This window comes from Typopeltis vanoorti, chromosome 5, assembly GCF_054136105.1.
Source record: "Typopeltis vanoorti isolate ZY-2024b chromosome 5, IOZ_Tvanoo_1.0, whole genome shotgun sequence".
NCBI classification, from domain to species: Eukaryota; Metazoa; Arthropoda; class Arachnida; order Uropygi; family Thelyphonidae; genus Typopeltis; species Typopeltis vanoorti.
Window position 1 is genome coordinate 12216341 of NC_143553.1, and position 23772 is coordinate 12240112.

Here is a 23772-nt window from a genome sequence, read left to right on the forward strand (position 1 = left end):
TGGCATTAGTGAAACATGGCTGACGGAAGATGATATAGTTAGTGGGATAGAATGTGTAGGTTATAGTATGTTTAGGAGGGACAGAGAGAATAAAATTGGGGGAGGGGTGTTATTGATGATAGCTGATGAACTGCAGCCAAGGAGAATTGAAGTATTGCAGGATAGTGAAAGGAGCTCATTTGAGGCTATTTGGTGTGAGATTGACACTGGCAGAATAAAATATATAGTTGGGTGCTGCTATAGACCAGGTGATGGAATAGATGGTGGAGATGGTATGCATAAACAAATTGATGAAATGAGTGGAAGGAGGGTAATTATTATGGGGGATTTCAACTATGGTAACATTGATTGGAAGGAGGAGAGGACACATGTGAGGAAGGAAATGGATTTTATTCAATTATTAAGGGATAACTATCTGAAACAGCATGTAATTGAAAATACTAGGGGTGTGAGAGTGCTTGACCTGGTAATAGTACCTGAGAATTTGACTGTAATGAATATGACCATGTTGCCACCTATTGGTGAAAGTGATCATAAGGTCTTGACCTGGGAGGTGGCTAAAGGTGTGCAATTTGTGATTAAGACAGGGTATATGTGGAATTACCGTGCTGGCAAGTATGACAAGCTTAGGAGATTGCTTGGATCAGTGCCATGGCATGTACAACTGCAAGGGCTGGACGTCGATAGAGCATGGGAAGTGGTCAAAGAGCATTTACAGGAGGTTATGGCTGATTGTATACCTAAGGTCCGAATAGTGAAACAAGTAGGGGTTAAATGGATGAATAACACCATTAAGGTTGAGCTGCAAAAAAAGAAACAACTATGGAGGAAATTTAAAGAAAGTGGTGACCTGCAGGCACACGAACGGTATAAAGTGCAGGCCAGAAAGGTAACGAGTGTGGTAAAAGCCGATTATGAAAGGAAACTAGCTATGCAAGCAAAAGAGAATCCCAAACAGTACTTTTAATATGCTGCAAGCAAGGAAAAAACTGTACATGGCAAAATGATTTTAAGGAATGACGATGGTAAAGAGTTCACTGAACCAGTCGATATAGTGGAGTTACTGAGCGCACAGTTTGCAAAAGTATATCATCCAGGTGGTGACATTGAAAAAATGAAGGAACCATTAGTTTATACGGGAATTGTGATGAATGAAGTGGAGGTGAATAGTCTATTACAGAACCTTAATGTGAATACATCTGTGGGATTGGATGGTATACGGCACGGGTCTTGCATGAAGCGGCTAAGGAATTATCAGTGCCCTTGACCATGTTGTTTAATCTGAGTCTCGGGTCTGGTTTAGTCCCGAAGGCTTGAAACGAGGGGAAAACGAGGAAGGAGGATCCAAGACTATGGTTGCAAATTACCAACAGATCAGCATATCAGGAGTCGTTGTCAAGGTCTTGGAGAAAGTAGTCAAGGGAAAAATACAGGAATGGATTGATGAAAATGAGATACTGTACAGAGGACAGCATGGCTTTGTGAAGGGTAGATCATGCCTCAGTAACTTGCTCAAGTTTTATAACAAGGTGACGGCTGAACTGGATAAGGGAAATGGGTTTACAGTGATACTGCTGGACCTGGCAAAGGCGTATGACAGGATACCATATGGAATTCTAATCCGTAAACTACAACATATGGGAATGGATATAGGGTTGGTGAGATGGATAGCTGGGTGGTTGATGGAGAGATATCAAAGAGTAGTTTATTCAGGAGTAGAGTCCAAAAGACGGCCTGTGACTAGTGTTGTGCCACAGAGTTCTGTTCTTGGACCACTGCTGTTTAATCTGTTCATTAACGATATAGGGAAGGGTCTAAGTGGGACAGTTCATTTGTTCGCTGATGATGCAAAGTTGGGTAGGGCGATAGTGAACGCAGAAGATGTCAAAGTCTTGCAAGATGACTTAGATAGATTGGAGTTCTGGACTAAGGAGAATGGATGTCAATTTAATGTGACAAAATGTAAGGTTATGCATTTCGGAGTGAAAAGATTAGCAGCAGTGTACCACATTGGTGGAACTGTACTCCAAGAGATTGATGAGGCCAGGGACTTGGGAGTGTTGGTGGATAGGGAGATGAAGTTTAGGGGGCACATTGCGAAAGTAGCTAAATCAGCTCATCAACTCACTTGGTTGTTGAAAAATACCTTGATGAGCAGAGACAAGCAAGTTATTGTACCTCTGTACCGAGCCCTGATAAGACCTCATCTAGACTACTGTGCCCAGATTTGGTCACCTCGGTTCCTTCTTGATGGGGAGGAGGTGGAGAGTATCCAGAGGCGAGTGACTAAGATGATAGCAGGTCTATGGAATGAACCATATAAGAACAGGTTGAAGATTTGTGGGTTGCATTAACTAGTTGATAGGCGGAAAAGGGGAGATATGATTGAGACATTCAAATTGCTAAAAGGATTCTATAGGATTAATTCAGATGATATTTTTGAGATCAGGACTGGTGGTGGGAGAACTAGGGGACACCCATGGAAGCTGGGCAAGAGCGTGGTTAGCAGGGGTGTTAGAGCTGGGTTCTTTACTTTTAGAGTGGTAAATGAGTGGAATAAGCTGCCAGAGTCTGTTGTGGGTGCTATGACAGTGAGCAAGTTCAAAGCAAGGTATGATAGATACTGTGAGAATGTTGAACAGTTGTGTGAACATGATGTTTAGGGCCTCCCTCGATGAGTCTAAGGACTCCTGGAGTAGCCCGTAGTAGTAATAATAATAATAATACTATCAACGGAAAAATCAAAAACTATGGCCTTTAAAGGACAAGATCCAGCAAGAACTAAAATAGTAATAGATAACAAGATCTTAGAACAGGTGAATTCATTTAACTACCTAGGATGTATGATCACATATGAAAATGAAAAAGATATAAATGTAAAAATTGCAAAATATTTAAAAATAACAGGTGTAATTAACTCTATATTTAAACCAAACCTAGTTCAAAAACAAACCAGGCTAAAAGTATACAATACATTAGCCTTGCCGGTCTTAATGTATGGAAGCGAAATCTGGACAATAAAACAAAAAGACAAACAAAGATTAACAACAGCAGAAATGAAGTTTATGAGAAAAACTGCAAAGTATACCCTATTTGATCACAAAAGAAACGAAGATATTATGAAAGAATTAAACCAAGAACCAGTAATAGAAAAAATTAAAAAATATAAACATAAATGGATGGAACACGTTCAAAGAATGAAAACAGAAAGATTATCAAAACAAGCCTTAAAGTACAAGCTATTAGGAAAAAGAAAACCTGGAAGTCCTCTTAAACGATTCAACGATGACTTCTAAGGCCAGAACAGGCCATGCTAGGCCTAAATCCTTGATACGTATGATGATGAAATTCATATGCATGTTTTTTTAGTTTATTGAAAATAAAAGTCAACATTTCCATAATAACTCATTATAATAAAATAAAAATAACACAACATTGGTATACATATATTTGCATTTTAAAAAAAGTATAAAAATAAATCAATTCAAATTTAAATTTAAAAAAAAAATTAATATCTAGAAGTTTTTTTTTATGACTTTGGTTTTAGCAAATATATCTGAAATGTCATAATTAATTGAGTATATTACATCTGATTCAATGCATAATAATGACAGGTCACTTGTTTTATTTCGGTGCAAGTTGCTTCTTAAATAATTTTTTATTCGTTTCAACACTGAAAATGAATGTTCAGCACTTGCATTTGAAATAGACATCGTCAAAAATATTTTTAGAATTCTTTCTACGTTCAGAAAAGTAGACTTCGTTTCTAAATTTCTTTTATAAATTTGTTTATAAATATATAAATTTATATTTATAAATATATAAATTTATATTTATAAATATATAATAAATATATATATATAATAAATATAAAATATATATATAATAAATATATATATTTATAAAAAAAAACTTCGTTTATAAATTTGTACATATTTTTAATCGAAGAATTTTCTTCATTTATCGTTATTAAAAATTGCTTAACTTCACCTCCCCATAAGATTGCATCTTCAGGGATTACAACTAACATTTTTAATAACACACTCAAATACATTTAAAAAGTGTTTAAGCCCCACCATAAACTTACTACCCATATCCGTTCCACCAAAGATCAGCTCCCTCCTCTCTCAGTGCCTGAAGTATATAGAGTACCCTGTTCCTGCATGCTGGCTTACTTCGGATAGACAGGCAGATCAGCAACCATCCATTTAGAAGAATACAAATCATACATCTGCAATCACGACTACAGTCAATCCGGCTTTGCAGACCATGTTTTGGATAAAACCCAAAGGATCTCTGGAGAAAAACTACCATGCTCCTCCATAGTAAATTCAAAAAAGAAAGACTGTTTTTAGAATCTGCAGCGGCACTCAGAAATCAACCAAATCTAAATATGGTTGCATAAAACTTCCCAAAATTTGGGAAACGTTAATTATCAGAGATCCCACGTTATATCCTAGGCCACTTGCAAATGCCTATAGAGGGCCCACCAGCTAGATAGGAAATTAGAGTCACCCATGTGTTTCACTTAGTATTGTATTGTATTGGAGTGTGTTGTTACAAAAGTTATTTGTAATCCCTGAAGATGTCTCAGTGACTGAGGCAAAATATTAAAGCAATAAAATTAGTTTTAATCCTTTCCTGGTGCTGAAAATTTTTCGTTAAACCTCCAACGTGAAATCCAGAATTGGGTTGACAACAGTGGTGTTATCTTTGATGGAAGCACAGACTTGCTAACAGAAAGTCAAGTTTTATTATCTGCTTACTTATTAGATGGAACACGGTAGAACACTTAGATTTTACAAAAACTTTTGAAAGATTACCATATGATATGTTGATAGTTAAACTAAAATGGATGAGGATGGATATTAGTTTACTGTATTGGATGAGAGTTGGCTGTCTGATAAGTATTAGCAAGTTGTGTATGGTGGAGCAAAATATCCCAACAGAAAACTTTAATTAGAGCCATTTGAATGGGAAGGTCTGAATGGGGATATTCAATTGTTTGTAAATGATGTAAAGTTGGGAAGAAGAACTATGAGGAGTAGAGCAGATGTGCTTTACAAGATGACTTGAATAGACTGAGTGAATGTACATAGGAGAGAAGTTACCAATTCAATGATGCAAAGAGCAAAGGTTTTAAATTTTTGAAAACAAACAAAAGATCCCTCTGACTAACAGCACCAGCAGGAAGATCATATACCAGTGACTGTTTATTAGCTGACAGGTTTGCAAGTAGCACAAAAATTGACTGTTGAAGAATTTCACCATTACTCATGGAAAAAATGGAAGGAAGAAGAACAGGATATAATTTGTGGTAAATATTTATCATCTCTATGGAATAAATTAGATATGGACTAATTTACAAAAAACTGCAGGAATAACTGTAGGATAAATAGTATTGAATAAGGAAGTATAAACAAGTGGCACAAAATGGCACTCAATTCTAGAGTGCAGTCTTTAAAATAATCTGAGAAATAATACTAAGCCTAAGAAATTTTTGTATTTAAGAATTTAAATATTTTTTTATTATGACAAGACTGATAATCTCTTTCTTGCAAAAAATCAGAACATTGAATACTGTGAATATGGAATAACTGTAGGATATGAATCTTAATCATTAATGTAAGAAATGTAAGTAGAAAGAAGAAAGACATTGTCTTGTATGGAAAATAGGGTATTATTAAAATTTAGAATTTTTTTCTGGCTTCAATTCTGATCAATCTGGGTCAGAATGTTGGTGATAGCAAATGCACAGCAACTCTGAGTGTTGGATCAAAATGAAAGTAGTCAGATGGAGTTTCAACATTCAAGTATAAACAACAAATTACACGATAACCACAGTATTTAACTTTAATGAAATGAAAATACAGATATTTCGTTATCTATTCATTATCCATTATCTGACACTGTCCATTTACTATATGATGATTACCCTCCTGATATTGCGAAGATTTTTGAATCTGTTATAGAATCAGAATATTTCAGCTGGAAAAACAAGATATATAGACAAGTTGAGCCGTTTGTCTCCACCTTTGGCAAACTATTTTTTGAACCATTTGGAAGATATCTTGTTCTCATCCATTCATCCCCAACCGTCTCATTGGTTTCGTTATGTTGATGATGTCTTTGTTGTTTGGCCTCATTATGAAAATGAACTTATCACTTTCCTACAATGAATCAATAACCTTCATCCATGCATTCAATTCACCATCGTCTACTTGGTTAGCCTAGTGGCTTTGCGCTTCGCAACCATATGCCTGGGGAAGGAGTGTCCTCAGTTCGATTCCCGTGAATGACGTGAGGAGCTCAAGGATCTTCTTCAGCCATAGCCAAGTTAGCCGGTCTTGGGCGTGGACAGCAGGGTTTTTTCCACCAGTTTATCTGGTGTTTTTTCATCCCGCAAGCAGGCAAACTGGTCCGAGGACACACACATGGATTACAGTCAGGAATACTGACCCAGCCATAGGTCTGATTCGTCAGCCTATGCCGGTTCCGGAGCCCGGATAAAATTTGGGATGGTACCGTGAACACCTGTAAAAAGGGGGAACGCTGTATCATCACACAAAATTTATTTATTTATTTTAATTCACCAAGGAAAAAGAAAAGGCTGGAAGTTTACCATTTTTGGACATCCTTATGCACACAGCCTCTGGAAATTTATCAACCAGTGCTTATTGAAACTCTACATTTACTGGCAGAATACAGACATCAAAAGTCTGCTCATCACACATCATAACATCAAAAAATTGATTATCAAGTCTTTAATTAATAGAGCACATAACGTGTGCTCCTCTCCCTCAAGCTTACAACAAGAACTTCTATCAAAACTTTAATGGAATTTAATGGTTACAACCCCAATCAAATCCAGCAGATAATTGTCTCCTATGTTCCAACACCTCAGGATTCTTCAACAGACCGCAGGGTTCCAAATCCCTTATATTTCTGGTATCTCTGAACCAACTGGTAGAATTCTGAAGAAGTATCACCTTATTCCCACATATTTTCCTATCAACAAAATTTCTCATCTGTTGCAATCAACAAAAGACAAACTGTCACCTCTATCATAAGCTGGCGGTTACCAGATACATTGTGAAGATAATCTGGCATACAATGGGAAGACAGGCCATTCTGTGAAATAAGAATTGATGAACATAAATATTATACTGAATACATGAAACCTCAAAAGTCTGGTCTGGCACAACATAGTATTCACACTAAACACAGTATCCAGTGTGCAATGAAGCTCATCTTCTCCATACAAGCAGGTTTAAATATGTACACCTGTTCAAAGAAAGTTGCGAAGCCCTATTGCATCAGCCAAATCTGAATTGGAATGATTGTCTTTCTCTCTCCCAAAGGTTTGGGAAATTCTTATGTTATGTAACCATCAAAAATAGTTTTTATAACTAAAAATTCACACATATACAACAGTAATTAAATTTTAATAATATGATGATATTTCATCTAAAATATCTTAAGACATCATCAGTACAGTTATTACAAACAATACTAAGAATTACATTCAAAGGAACAGTTAGTAGGGATGCTTACATTGGAATCACTGTGCATACAGTATCATGTTTGAGGAATTTAAAAAAAAAAAAAAACAGCTGTAATTTAAAATTAAATTAAAATACATCTGATGAATTTATTTTATATAATTGAGGATAATAATTTCCCAGGCATAGGATAGTGAAACGGTCATTACTGTTTTCAGATTGGGTCTGTGACATAAGTCTTCAGCACTTTCTTTATATAAATGGCATGTTTATATAAGGATCTATGTAGCAGCTTGGTGTTTTTCATTGAATCCTATGGTTACAGTTTTCAACTAAATGTTGTGCGAGGCCAGATTTGTGGACTTTGATAAGATGGATGTGGTCTTGATGTTCAGAGATGTGTTTACTTATACATCTTCATGTTTGTCTGTAGTAAGACATTTTACAAGAACATGGAACTTCGTATAAGGCAGGTAGCATCAGAGGTGAGAGTTTGTCTTTTGGAGAAGGTAGCAAATTGTGGATCAGGTTGATAGGTAGCGGTGAGTTTCTTCATAATTTTTGACAGACGTTCCGAGATTGATATATGGTATAGGAGTCCTACAAGCTTCTTCTTGAATGGGTTGAAGTTGAGTTGTTTTCTGGATTGTATCTAATAAGGCTGTATCTTTAATAATTTCCAATTCTTGTTTTAAATATTCTTCAGAGGAAAAAAATTTGTGCGCTCTGGATACCAAAGATTTTATGATGCCATAATTTTGAGATGGATGGTGAGCCAATGAATTGTGGATGTAACAACCTGAAAAAAGGAGATACCTTGTGATGATTCTTTTTCTAGTGTGAATTTGATGCGAGGATGAAGGTTGTTAATCTTATCTAGAAATGAGTATACTTCTTGTTCAGAGTGACTGTAAACATGTCATCAACATATCATAGCCATATTTTTGCTTTTGGTTCAAGAGCAAAAATTCTATCTTCTAGGTGTTCCAGAAAAAGATTGGCTAAGTTTGGTGATAAATGAGATCCCATTACTGTTCCTTCCTCTTGTTTATAAATTTTATATTTCCATGTGAAGTATCCAGATGTGATAGCAAATCTGAACAATTCCACAATATTGAATGGAAATTTTTGAGATTACAATTCTATTGTTTCCTTGTAAGGAATATCAGCGAAGAGAGAGAAACAATGTCGAAGCTTATTAGCATGTCTGTTTCTGACAGTTGAATGTCTTTTATTTTTATGTGAAATTCTGTGAAATTTTTAATTGATGAAGCTAAGTGGCCCATCAGAGGATGGAGAAGGACCAAATGGAGAAGGAGAAGACCAAAATCTTGATATTTTGAAAGTGCTGCTTATAAAATCCACAATAGGTCTAAGTGGACAGTTGTTTTTGTGTAATTTAGGTGAACCATATATTCTAGGAGGCCTAGCATGGTATGTTCTGAATCTTTTGATGGTTTCCTGATGTACAGATGTTGTTTCATCCAGTAACTCATTGAGTTTCTTGAGCTATCTCAGAACATCTGTCAAAAATTATTATGAAATACAAACACCCTACCTCTAAACCAATCAACCAGATTCACAATTTGCTACCTTCTCCAAAAGACAAACTTATGATGCTACCTGGCATATATGAAGTACCATGTTCTCATAAGATCTCTTACTACAGACAAACAATAAGATCTATAAGTAAACGCATCTCTGAACATCAAGACCACATCCATCTTATCAAACCGCACAAATCTGGCTTCGCACAACACAGAGTTGAAAACTTTAACCATAGGATCCAATGGAAAAACATCAAGCTGCTACATAGATCCTTATATAAACATGAGCGTTTATATAAAGAAAGTGATGAAGCCTTACTTCACAGACCCAATCTGAACCATAATGACTATCTCACTATCCCAAAAGTCTGGGAAATTATTATCGTCAATTGTATAAAATAAATTTATCAGATATATTTTAATTTAATTTTAAATTACAGGTGATTTTTTTTTTTAAATTCCTCAAACATGATACTGTATGCACAGAGGGATTCCAATGTAAGTATGCAAACTAACTGTTGGTATGTTTACCATTGCCAATAGCCTACATTTTGAAATAGACAAAGTAATCTATGATGCCAAACCTTCAGACTTGAATATTCCACCATCAGAATTAAAAGCCCTGAACTCCTTAAAACAAAATAAAAACATGGTAATCACCAATGTTTTTATTTTATTGTTTCTGATCATATTTCATACAATCGGAAAATGAATCTATTGCTTCGAGATTGAAATACATACTCCCAGCTAGATTCTTCTTCTTTTTAAGTATTCTGCAATTGAGCAGGTTCTTCTCTTAGTAACAAAAACTTTCCTCCTACTCTCTTCTGCTCTGAGCCTTCTCTTTCAAGGTTGTGTACCTGTCTCCATTCAGGATGTCATCTAGCATTGTTTTCCTTACTCTTCCTCTGGGTCTTTTTCCATCTATTTTTCCTTTGATGGCATCCAGGATGATTCCGTTTCCTCTCCGAATATGTCCGATCCAGTTTCCCTTTCTTCTTTTTATCCTCATTAACAGACTTCTTTCTTCTTCCTACTCTTTTTAAGACCTCTTCATTAGTTACTTTATCTGTCCATTTGATTTTTTCCATCCTTCTCCAAATCCACATCTCAAAGCTTTCTAAAATCTTAATTTCTTCTTTTTTCAATGTCCAAGTTTCAGCTGCACAGAAGGCAACACTCCACACATAACATTCTATTAGTCTTTTCTTTAGGTTTCTGTCCATTTTACTTCTGAATAAATTCCATTTTCTATTAAAGGCATCTCTTCCCATCACTATTCTTGCTTTTATGTCACTTTTACATGTTGATTATGATCCTACAAAAAGACAGTTCAAGAAACTCAACAAGTTACTGGATGAAACAACATCAGCAGATCAGGAAACCATCAAAAGACTCAGAGCATACCATGCTAGGCATCTTAGAATATATGGTTCACGTAAATTACACAAAAATGACTGTCCACTCAGACCTACTGTAGATTTCATAAGCAGCCCAACTTACAAAATATCAAGATTTTTGTCTAACTTTCTCTGTCCTCTCATAGACCACTCAGCTTCATCAATTAAAAATTCCACAGAATTCACAGAAAAATAAAAGACATTCAACTGTCAGAAACAGACATGTTAATAAGCTTCGACATTGTCTCTCTCTTTGCTGGTATTACTCACAGGGAGACAATAGAATTGACTCAAAAATTTCCATCTGACATTATGGTATTATTCAAATATGCATCACATTTGGATACTTCACATGTAAAGATAAAATTTATAAACAAGAGGAAGGGACAGCAATGGGCTCTATCTTATCACCAAACTTAGCCAACCTCTTTCTGGAACACCAAGAAGATAGAATTTTCACTCTTGAATCAAAACCAAAAATACGGCTACGATATGCTGATAACATCTTTGCAGCCTGGAGTCACTCTGAACAAGAACTATACTCATTTCTAGTTAAGATCAACAACCTTCATCCTCACATTAAATTTACACTAGAAAAAGAATCATCATAAGGTATTTCCTTTCTTGATATACACATCCAATGAAAACAAGATGATTTCATTTCAACTTTTTACATCCACAATTCATCGGCTCACCACCCACTTCAAAAATATGGTATCATAAAATCTTTGGTATCCAGAGCACACAAATTTTGTTTCTCTGAAGAATCTTTAAAACAAGAATTGGAAATTATTAAAGATACAGCCTTATTGGATACAATCCAAAAACAACTCAAAAAATAATCAGCCACTTCCCTACACATCAACCCATTCAAGAAGAAGCCTGTAGGACTCTTATACCATATATCAAAGGTATCTCGGAATGTCTGTCAAAAATTATGAAGAAACTTGCCACTACCTATAAACCAATCAACCTGATCCACAATTTGATACCTTCTCCAAAAGACAAACTCTCACCTATGATGCTACCTGGCATATATGAAGTTCCATGTTCTTGTAAGATCTCTTACTACAGACAAACAATAAGATCTATAAGTAAACGCATCTCTGAACATCAAGACCACATCCATCTTATCAAACCGCACAAATCTGGCCTCGCACAACACAGAGAGTTGAAAACCCTAACCATAGGATCCAATGGAAAAACACCAAGTTGCTGCATAGATGCTTACATAAACATAAATTTGTTTATAAACATAAATGTTATATAAATATGCTTACATAAATTTATATAACACATATAGTGCAACTGGAAGAAGGACAGTACGTTGCACCCTTAGGTTGGAAAAGGCCTAAGTTTGATTCTCGTCGTGACAAGAGGAATTTAGCCGGCTTGGTTGGCCGAGTGGTTAGTGTATCTGTTCTCCAGCCAAAAGGCTTTGGGTTCGAATCCCACCATAGACATGGATCTAGGTTATTGTTTGTGAAAATACTAGTGGTGGTGGTTGGTGGTAGATGGCGTTGGTGTAGATGATGAAGGTAGTTGCCACTGGTGATTTGGTGGAGTGTGGAGATGGAAGTTGTAGAGTAGGTGCCTTCCCTCGATGAGTCATTGGACTCATCGAGGGAAGGCATCCTCCCTGGAGGTGTTACATAATAATAATAATAAACATGGGGTTTTTTTACTTCACAAACCCAATCTGAAGAGTAATGATCGTCTCACTATCCCAAAAGTATGAGAAATTATTATCCTCAATTGTATAAAATAAATTTATCAGATATATTTTAATTTTAAATTACAGTAGATTTTTTTTTACTTAAGTATAAAGAGCTAATAAGCTTCATTTCAGCAATGAAAACATTACTTAAATTAAGGGGATATTAAATCCCACATAGTTTTAAAACCGAATAAGAAACTCAAAGATTGGAATCAGAGAGTTTCTTGCCGAATATAGTAAACTATAAAGTATCGGCGACACTAGCGTTAGCCAATGCAAGTGATCCTAGTACATAGTACAATACCGGGCAACTCGTTGCAAAGGTGGGGGAAGTTCAGATCCCTATTCTTAGGTATTTTCCATAATGTAAAAACACATTTCCTAGGAAATGTATGCTGTTATTACATTATGGAGGGAGGTCACTACCCAGACCGGTTTCAGCCTTTTTTGAGGCTTCATCAGTAAGTAGCTAGACCTAATACCAAAGTGTATAGCGAAAAGAACTTATGAACTCTGCGAACGAGTTTTCCAAACAGGTGCAACCATTAAGTTACTTAAGTATAAAGAGCTAATAAGCTTCATTTCGGCAATGAAAACATTACTTAAATTAAGAGGATATTAAATCCCACATAGTTTTAAAACCGAATAAGAAACTCAAAGATTGGAATCAGAGAGTTTCTTGCCAAATATAGTAACCTATAAAGTATCGGCGACACTAGCGTTAGCCAATGCAAGTGATCCTAGTACGTAGTACAATACCGGTCAACTCGTTGCAAAGGTGGTGGAAGTTCAGATCGCTATTCTTAGGTATTTTCCATAATGTAAAAACACATTTCCTAGGAAATGTATGCTGTTATTACATTATGGAGGGAGGTCACTACCCAGACCGTTTCAGCCTTTGTTGAGGCTTCATCAGTGAGTAGCTAGACCTAATACCAAAGTGTATAGCGAAAAGAACTTATGACCTGTTTGGAAAACTCGTTCGCAGAGTACATAAGTTCTTTTCTGATGCACTGATGATGTACTGTTATTTTCAGTACGAAACATCTGTATACCAGGCAATGACGATCAACGAAAAGAAGGAGTAGCCATAGTATTCAACACAAAATACGAGGCTAAACTTCTTGAATGGCAGTCAGTCTCAAGTAGAGTAATGTGGGCAAATATGAGAATGGGGAACTGGACAATGAGACTTATTTGTGCCTATGGTCCCACAGAAGGTTCTACTAAGGTAGAAGTGGAGGATTTTTTGAGACTTTAGAAAAAGCAACTGACACAATGAAAAAGGAAAAGTTGGTCCTTGTTGGGGATCTAAATAGCAGAGTAGGAAATGATTGTGAGACATACAAAAATATTTTGGGAAAATTTGGAGAAAAGAGCAATGCTAATAATAATGGCAAATATCTGTTGGATTTCTGCTCAGGACATGGACTGGTTATTACTAACACCATGTTCCAACATAAAAATGTGCACAAATTCACATGGAGAGAAGAGGCTAGGAATAAGAAAAGTCTCGTTGACTATGTTATTGTTGATAGTGATGTTTTCTCCCTGGTGCAGGACACAAGAGTGTACAGAGGATTTGAAATTGGAAGTGATCACTATTTAGTCTTGAGCAGGATAAAATTGAATTTCATATTGAAAAGAGTAACACGTAAGAAAGTTTTAAAGCGAATAAAAGTTGAGCAGCTCTCAGATGTGAACTGTAGACTAAAATACACAAAGATTATTGAAGAAAAAATGAAAGAGTTTGAGAACAGGAATCAAACCTTGGAGATTCAGTGGCAAACTCTGAAGAAAACATTGATTGATTCTGCCAGAGAGGCATGTGGTGAGGATGTCTGTAAGGATAAAAAAATCAGAACTCCCTGGTGGACACAGGAAGTTAAAGAGGCAGTGAAGGAAAAGAAGAAAGCATATCAAAAGTTCCTGTCAAATAAGTCAGCTTGTGCTCTTAGAGAATATAGAGACAAATGCAAGAATGCTAAACACTGTGTAAAACTAGCAAAACAAAAGTCATGGGAGGACTTTGGCAAGAATATAGAAAATAAATATCAAGAAAGTGGCAAAATATTCTGGAGGTTGTTGAAGAAGCTTAAGAATGGAGGAAAGAGTGCTGTAAAAGGAGTTAGAGATGATAAAGGTGACATGAAAACAGGAGAAAAAGATATCCTTGAAGTATGGAGTAATTACTTTGAAAAACTGCTAAATGAAACAAGCAGTGATGACAGCACAGTGGTAAAAAAACACTGACCAGGCATGCAGTCAGGAATACATATCCATGCCTGAAGTAGAAAAAGCCATCAAAGGCTTGAAATTTGGAAAGGCAGCAGGAATAGATGATATTCGACCAGAAATGCTGAAATATGGTGGTATAAGAGTCTTACAGTGGCTGCACTGCATAGTTCAGAAAGCCTGGACAGAGGTACGAATTCCCGATGATTGGAGAAGAGCTCTCATAACACCCATATATAAAAAGGGAAATAAAACTGCATGTGAGAATTACAGAGGTATTCCCTACTGAGTGTTCCTGGCAAGATCTATGCAAGTATACTTGAGAAACGGTTGAGAAGAATTGTGGAAGAAAAGCTTGGTGAAGAACAAGCTGGATTCAGGCCAAACAGAGGCTGTCAGGATCAGATCTTCACTTTACGACAAATAGTCGAGAAAGCATGGGAATATAACAAAGATCTGTATTTAAGTTTTGTCAATTTGGAAAAGGCATATGACAAGGTGCCAAGAGAGAAGCTATTCAATACGCTGCAGTTATATGGTGTCAATGGGGCATTAGTCTTTATTTGAGTTGTAAGTCAGCAGTTAGAATTGAAGGAAGTACAGGAAGATGGTTTAATGTTAAATCTGGTGTGAGACAAGGATGTACATTATCCCCTCTGTTATTCATTATCTATATGGATCACATTATGAAGGAAAGTGGTATTAAATATGATATCCAAATTGGAGATGTTAATGTCAGCTCTTTGCTTTATGCAGAAGATGTTATACTTCTAAATAAATCCACTACAAGTCTGCAAGATTCTCTGACTAAATTGAATAGCTGTTGTATTAGATATGGTATGAAGGTCAGCAATAAAAAGACAAAGACAATGAAAATAGGCAGAATCATTGAAAATGTCAACTGTGTTGTGAATGGAGAACCTGTGGAACAAGTAAATCATTTCAGCTATTTAGGCACGATTTTTACTGAAGATGGTAAATTAAATATAGAAATAGACAACAGAATCAGCAAAGCTGGTATGGTGACAAGTCAATTGAATAAATTCATATGGAATAAGAGAAAAATTAGTCGGAACACTAAATTAGCTGGTTTGAACACTATACAAGACGGTGTTGAAAAAACCAGTTTTAACTTATGGATCTGAGAGCTGGGTCAGAAGTAAAACACTTGACCAAAGACTAGAGACCACAGATATGAGAGTCCTGAGAAAGATTATAGGCGTGAACAGATGGCATCAATAGCAATATCATACTAAAAACGAGGATATTAGGAAAGAACTTGACATTGTCAGCATCCAGGAATGCGTTAGCAGAGCTAATCTCAGGTGGTATGGTCACTTAAAAAACAGAATGGGTGAGGAAAGATTAGCAAAACAAGTGTTCTCTGCCAGGTTGGAAGCAAAACGACCCAGAGGAAGACCAAGATATAGGTGGATTGATACGGTACAAAGTGCCTTAGACGATAGAAGTATAAGATCTGATAATGTTGGAGTCTTGACAAGTAACAGACTGATTTGGAGGAAAATTGTAGATAGGAAATTAATGATGTAAATTTTTTTCATGTAGTACTATCATATCCTGTACACCCCTTGAGGGTACATGGCAGGAATTTGATGATGATGATGAACATCTGTATACTTTCATTTCATTAAAATTATTTACTGTGGTTATCGAGTAATTTGTATAATGTTTATAGTCATGCCACAGGTACTTTTAAAGATTAAACATTCAAGTATATCAGAAATAGATGTCGTTATTTCTCACATGAACTCTTCACCATTAGAAATTGATTTTTTTTTTTTTTTTTTTGTCTCTTGCTCTCTTAATGCTGCCAACTATTTGAAACTCGACAGAAGTGATAAACAGAGATTTTTAGTTAAAGAAGATCAAAGGATGGAAATTCTGAATTTTACATTCTCGGATACAGAATATCAGGGACGTAAAAAGCATATTTTTTAATGTTCACTGGGAGGAAGTTTTGTATAAGGAACAACAGATTTATATTGTTTATGTCCTTCTGAACAGTTTGCCTGTTTTTCCTGAAGTTTTCAAGAATAAAACACTGCCACCTCAGTATAAGACTGGGTTTTCAGCTTGTTTTCAGCTAAAATGAAATTTAGTATGTGGATGCTAAATTTTATGACAGACATCAAAAAATAAGACATCTTTATTTTATTTTATTTTTGTTGTTGATAAGATATATGAGCTTTTGGTAATCCATACATGCACCCTTTTAAAACATAAGAGGATATGGCCTTTTTTTTTTTTTTTTTTTTTTTTTTTTTTTTAAATTCTTGTGGCCCATTTTCTTCACTTTCTCAAAATGTATGATCAAAAAATGGAATTTTCAATGGAACTGGAAAGGAATAAGTAACCTTGTTTTTCCCCATTACCGCAATATCGAAGACACTATTTAAATGTTATAATCAACAACAACCCAAAAGGTGGTATATTTCTGGAAGTCTATCATAAACATCATATGTTGCTATTTTCACACTAAATATCTAGGCTACATTACACAAAAATTTGGCATCATGAACAGTCTGAAAAACAGGGTGCTTTTATCTTATCAGATGAATGAAAAAGAAGGAAAATCTAGGTCTCTTTATATAATCCATTTTTCCTTGACAGTTATACTAATGACACAGTTTATGAAGTATTAGATACTGAGAAGCATCTGGGCTCAAATATAGGTTGATATACAGATTTATCCTCCTACCACATCTCAGATGAATTTTTACTCCCACTGCCTGTTTACTAAAATACAGTCATCCCTCAACTTACGTCCATTCGAGTTACATCCTTTCGAAGATACGTCCGTGATCCCATACGGAAATAAATAACATTTTTGGCTATACTTTTGAACAAGATGCAAGCAAGCATAAGGTAAAGCATGTACATTGGCTACAGCGTTTTCAGCGGCAAACTCCCTCGGCAGTTGGAATGTGTCTTCATCAGTTCGTCTATTGATTTCTATTTGAGAAATAGGTTATCTGTGTATTTATCGTTAAATATTTCTGGATGTTTTGTGAAACATAGCCCCTACACGCGCAATCAAAAAACCTAGTGAAGAATCACAGAAAAAGAGGCGAGCAGTTGATTTTGAAATGAAGTTGAAAAATGTGGAAAAGCCACTTGCATCATGGATAGAGGACCTGAACCAAAAGCACATACACTTTAGCACTATGACCATAACCACTAAGCCGATAAGTCTCTTCAACATGCTGAAGGAGAAAGCAGGGACCGATTGCGACTTCGAATTCAATGCTTCTTCCAGTTGATTCATGAGATTCAAAAAGAGTTTTGCACTGCACAATGTGAAAATGGATGGTGAATCTGCAAGTGCCGATGAGAAGCCTGCCAAAGAGTTTGTGGAGAAATATGATAAAATTATTACGAAGGAAAATTATTTGCCATAGCAAATATTTAATATGAATGAGACCCCCTTCCTTTTTTCGGAAAAAAAAATGCCCGAGCAGACATTCATTCAGAAAAAGCTAAAATCTATGCCTGGTTTCAAAGCTCTTAAAGCCCGTATTACGATTCTGTTAGGAGATAATGTGGCTGGATATAAACTGAAACCATTTGTGATATGGCACAGTGAGAATCCATGAGCCTTCAAAAACGTTAGGAAGCATATTCTTCCAGTTAATTATCAGAGCAATAAGAAGTCGTGGATGACTCAAATTGTTTGAGGATGCCTTAATCAACTGTCATGCGAGTGAAATGGAAAGCTATTGTATGAAAGAAAATGTAGAATTTTAAATTTTATTAATTCTAGATAATGTTCCAGGTCATCCATCTTATACGTCTTATAGCGGTGATATTCATCAAGTTGAAAGTCATGTTCCTCCTTCCAAACACTACTTCACTGATTCGACCGATGAATCAGGGAGTTCTTGCAGTGTTTAAGGCTTATTATCTATGGGGAACTTTTTCACAAGCCATTTCTGCTACTGAAGGAAATGATCAGACTTTCATGCAATTCTGGAAAACATTCAATATTTATCATGCTATTAAAAATATTATTGTGGTTTGGTACGAAGTGACTTCATACGAAAAATACATTAAAATGGTTTGTGCACGATTTTGGAAGTTTGTAATTGTGATCCAAGCAAACAATCTGAATGTCGGAGTTATGACGAATAATTCAACTCATAGAAATTGCCCCTGAAGAGTTGACCAACGAAGAATTGGTCGAATTGGAAGAACAACCTGTTGCAGAAGAGGAAAAATGAGAAAATGAAGAGGGAAAAGAGAAACAAGAAGAGGTAGTTAAACAATTCACAGTGAAGGGTCTTGCAAAAATGTTCTCTGCAGTTACCGATGTTCTCAAAATGGTTGAAGACATGGACCCCAATATTGAACGCTACTTATTAGTAGAAAGAAAGTACATGATGCATTTCCTTGCTATAAACAAATTTATGATGAAAAGATGAAGAGGAATAAGCAAAGCACATTGGACATTTTCATCAAAAAACAAAAGTTACACCAGAAGACCCACAGTCTGATCGTTCAAATAGGGAAGGTAATGAAGATGTGATTGTGGAGGAAGATTTGGGTGATTATTCTCCTGTTTTATAGTGGTAGTAACACACAGTACGGTTTTATAATAAGGTTTAAAAATTAAAATGACAGCATACTTATTACTGTTAAGTCCCTAACCCCTATAACTCTGTTGATTTAATATATCGACTTACGATTTATGTTGACTTAATATATCGACTTGACTTACATCTTGGTTCCGTTCCATCCAGCAGGATGGAACGGAACCATGTAAGTCAAGGGATGACTGTATTGAAATGTTAGGGTTGCCTACGAACTAGTCCAAAAGTTATATAGCTTCCTAATCTCTATGAGGTGAGTGAGAGAGAGATATGATTAACTTAATAAAATTTAAATATAAAATTAAAAATTTTTTTTTTTATATTAAATGTTTTAAATTAAATGTTTTCTCAGCAGAAATGACTTTTGGAATTAAGGAGAAAAAATAAAAATAAATAAAAAATAAACAAACAACTAAATTTAAAAAATTTCTGACTTCAGGTCACAGAATAACATCTGAACAATTTTTACCTAGATATAATTTTATATGGTTTTGTTGCTATTATTATTCAGTTATGTTACTAACTATTCAAGTAAATATCATATACATTTATTACATATGCAGAGTAAAAAAAGGCTACTTACTGCAACATTTTCAGAAGACTGCAAACATGAAACTGGAACTACATGCTCAAACACTTCCCTATATACAAATAACCAATTTTTAAGTTTTAAATCACATACGTGTGCATGCACACACATACACACAGATATACATACATTCTAGTAGCAAGACTTATAAGTTGGTCATACATAACTGGTAATTAGTTTACGGAATTAACAACGCATATAAAATATATTAATTAAAGGTAACTTTAATGAATAACTTCTATATTTCGGCAACGTCACGTTGCCATCTTCAGGAACATAAAGATATGGTATGTGCACGCAGGCACTAACAAAAGCAAATGAGGAAGAAAGCAAGAAACTAATATTGTTCCTAAAGTCCAAATGGTGCCCTCTGGCGGGCTAATTTGGTTGTCTTGGCAGTTGGGCTGAAGTTCTCATAATGTAAGTCTCCCAAATTTGGGGTAGTTTCATGCGCCCAAATTTGTTGAGGTTAGGAACGTTTTTTAGAGCTGCTGATGATTCCTTGAATAATCTTTCGTATTTAAACTTGCTGCGGTGTATTATTTTTGTTTTCTTACAACGAATTCTATGGTGGGTATCTAAGGCATGGTCTGCCAGCCCAGAGTGCCTGTACTGGTGAAACCGGATGTAGTCTTGGTGTTCTGAAATCCTGATATTTGTTGTTCTGCCTGTTTGGCCAAAGTAGGACAATTTGCAGCTGCAAGGGACCTGGTATACACCAGGTAGGTCTAGGGGAAGTGGTTGGTCTTTGGTAGAGCGGATAAGGGATGCCAACTTTTTATATGGTCTGTAACAGGAAATAAGGTCATATTTTTTTGAGGATATTGGTTATTTTCTCAGAGGTGCTCTGGATGTAGGGGATGGTGATAGATTTGGTGTAATCTTTCTTGTGGAGGGGGGGGGGTGTGGTTTACTGGTTTTAGTATTTTTTGGATTTTTTCCTCATTTGCTTTTGTTAGTGCCTGCGTGCACATATCATATCTTTATGTTCCTGAAGATGGCAACGTGACGTTGCTGAAATATAGAAGTTATTCATTAAAGTTACCTTTAATTAATATACTTTATATGCGTTGTTAATTCCGTAAACTAATTACCAATTAGATATACATACAGTAATCTACCATCTATCTGACTATAGTAGGAAAGCAATCTGCAGTTCAGATAATTGAATGGATAAGTGAAGGTACAATTACAAAGTGCTGCATCAAAAGCTGACATACAAAGGTTGGTTAATTGAAGGACTGTTTTAAAGGACAGATAAATGATCAACTACTGTGTGTGTGTACATTAAATGAGTACCTTAAATAAGTAAGTACACGATAACAAGATACATACTGAGAATAAAGATTTAAAAAATAAAATAATCATTACTTTCTTTGAGAGGGTGTGAGGAAGCAAGGTTCATTATGAGGCATTTGTGTTTTCTATAATTCTAAAGTAACCAATTTATTATATGGTTCCAAGAATTATCGTGGCAACTGAAAACACAAAATAATGTGATTGAAAAACAGAGAATTGACCTGGTACTACTTTTTTATATTTATATCTGATCCACACAAGAAAGGCTGCAAGATCTATAGCACTTTAGTACTGTAGAGCAACAGGTTAAGAAAAAAGGGGGTACCTGTTGACATGTTGCAGGGGGATATTCAGGTGGTTGCAGATGATGTGAGGCTGGGAAGGGTTATTAGTAATAGTGCAGATGTGGTAGTCCTGCAAGAGGATTTGAATAAGCTAGACATATGGGCAAATGAATGGGGGTATTAGTTTAATATAGCAAAATGTAAGGTCTTGAAATTTGGGTCACATCGATGGGATGGCATGGAAGGCGCATCCGTGAAAACATGGATGCACCTTCCATGTTCTCACCTCTCATATATTTATATATGAGAGGTGAGAACTGCATGTATATATATGTGTGTGTATATATATATATCATTATCAAATCTGTGATATGTATCTTTTGAGGATATAATGATAGTACCACATGAAAAGTTTAGATCATTAGTAACATCCTAAGAGAATTTTCCTCAAAATTATTTTGTTATCTGTCAGGACTTAAATACTGTCAGATCTTATACTTTAGTCTTCTAAGGTATTTCTTAGTGTATCAATCTACTTAGATCTTGGTCTTCCTCTGGGTCTTTTTCCTGACAACAAGCAATTTTTGCTAATCTGCTTAAGTAACCATGGACCACAGATTAGCTCTGCTGAATTAACAATGTGCAATTTAATTCCTAATATTTTTTATATGATTCTGCCATTGATGCCATCTGTTCACTCACCTAATTTTTCTCAGAACTCTCATATCTGAGGTCTGCAGTCTTTAATCAAGTGTTTTATTACTCCAGCTCTCAGATTCAAAAGTTAAAATTGGTTTGGATGCTGGCTGGTATATGGTTTACTGAATGGACCAATTTCTCTCTTATTGTATATCAATTTATTCAGTTGACTCCCTACAACAAAAGTTTTTTTTTTTTTTTTTTTTTTTTGTATGGAGTAAACTTTGTCATCTGCACTCTAAAAATTGTACCTAAATAGCTGAAATGTCTTACTTGTTGTATAGGTTTTTTTTTTTATTTTTTATTCAGAATGCAGGTTATGTTTTTAATATTATTATTTATGTAGGTACTCCATGGACTCAAAAGACTCACTGTGAGAGACCCACACTATTCATTAATACAATACCTATCATACATTTCTGACAAATATTTTCTCCATTCTTGCTCTCACACCACAAACCATTTGCTTTCAGCAATGAATATATTAAACATACACTGCATTGCACTAAATTCTACATGTTGATATCAGTCAATATCAATATACACAACACTCTTAGACAACTTCCTAGTGTAACATCTTGTTTTTCCCCTACTTCCCAAGTATTGAAACATATTCATGCTTATTTTCATAGCCTTTTTTTAAATTGCTGATTTTCATATTACAGCAGTTATTCAATTTAGTTAGGGTATCATCCAGACTTGTTCTAGATTAATTTAACAGTATAATATCATCTGCATAAAGTAAAGAGCTCAAAATGTTATGAGCTGATTATCTCCTATTTTGATATCAGGCACAATGCAACTTTCCTTCATTATGCGATCCATTATGAAGGAAATATCTATCATCCATGCAGGTGATGAATAACAGTAAAGATTGTGTGCACCCTTGTCTCACCACTAATTTAACATTCAATCATCTTCCTGTAATTCCTTCTATTCTAAAACCATGTTATAAATAAATCTTTTAATATTCCGACGTTTCGATCTTTATATTAAGATCATCATCTGGAGCATATACAAATATACAGGACAAGCTAAGTTACATTACATACAGTAAGCTAGAGAAACAATGAATTGATCACAAGTTATTCTACTGGCATGACCTCTAGTGGAAAAAAAAATTATTTATAAACTACATCAAGCTAAATTTCTGATAACATGAATAAACATTCTTTCTTACAGTAAGAAAGAATGTTTATTCATGTTATCAGAAATTTAGCTTGATGTAGTTTAGAAATAATTTTTTTTTTCCACTAGAGGTCATAAGAATGTTTATTCATGTTATCAGAAATTTAGCTTGATGTAGTTTATAAATAATTTTTTTTTTCCACTAGAGGTCATGCCAGTAGAATAACTTGTGATCAATTCATTGTTTCTCTAGCTTACTGTATGTAATGTAACTTAGCTTGTCCTGTATGTATATGCTCCAGATGATCTTAATATGAAGATCGAAACATCAGGATATTAAAAGAGTTATTTATAACACGGTTGTAAAGTCCATAATTTCTAAAATGAATGCTGATCACCATGTAACACTAAAAGAAAGGACTTCAATTCTAAATGAGGACTTACAACTCAAATATAGACTATGTATTGCTTGATGCCATATAATTAACATTTTGAGCAAATTTTCTCTAAGCATCTTGTCATGTGTCTTTTAAAGATCTACAAAACTTAAATACATATCCTTTTTATAGTCCCATGATTTCTCAACTGTCTTGAAGTGAAAAACCAGTCTTTACCTACTTTGCAAACACAGTTTTTTCTCAACCAAATTTCCTTCCACAATTTTTTTTTTTTTTTTGCCTTTTCTTAAGTATGCTTACATAATAATATATATTTTTGTTCTGGCACAATGCATACAAGAAAAACGGCAACCAAGACATCGATATT

The 23772-nt window shown here is 35.1% G+C and overlaps 1 protein-coding gene across 2 annotated transcripts in view; it reads right to left on the reverse strand.

Annotated features, from left to right (window-relative positions):
- Nucleotides 1-23772, reverse strand: part of LOC150106226 (gamma-tubulin complex component 6-like) — a 909633-nt gene that overhangs the window by 743456 nt on the left and 142405 nt on the right. For both annotated transcript variants that reach the window (XM_090392253.1, XM_090392252.1), the window contains one exon: nucleotides 19592-19649. In XM_090392253.1, coding sequence (XP_090248379.1) covers nucleotides 19592-19649 — 58 coding nt within the window. The remainder of the gene's footprint in view (nucleotides 1-19591; nucleotides 19650-23772) is intronic.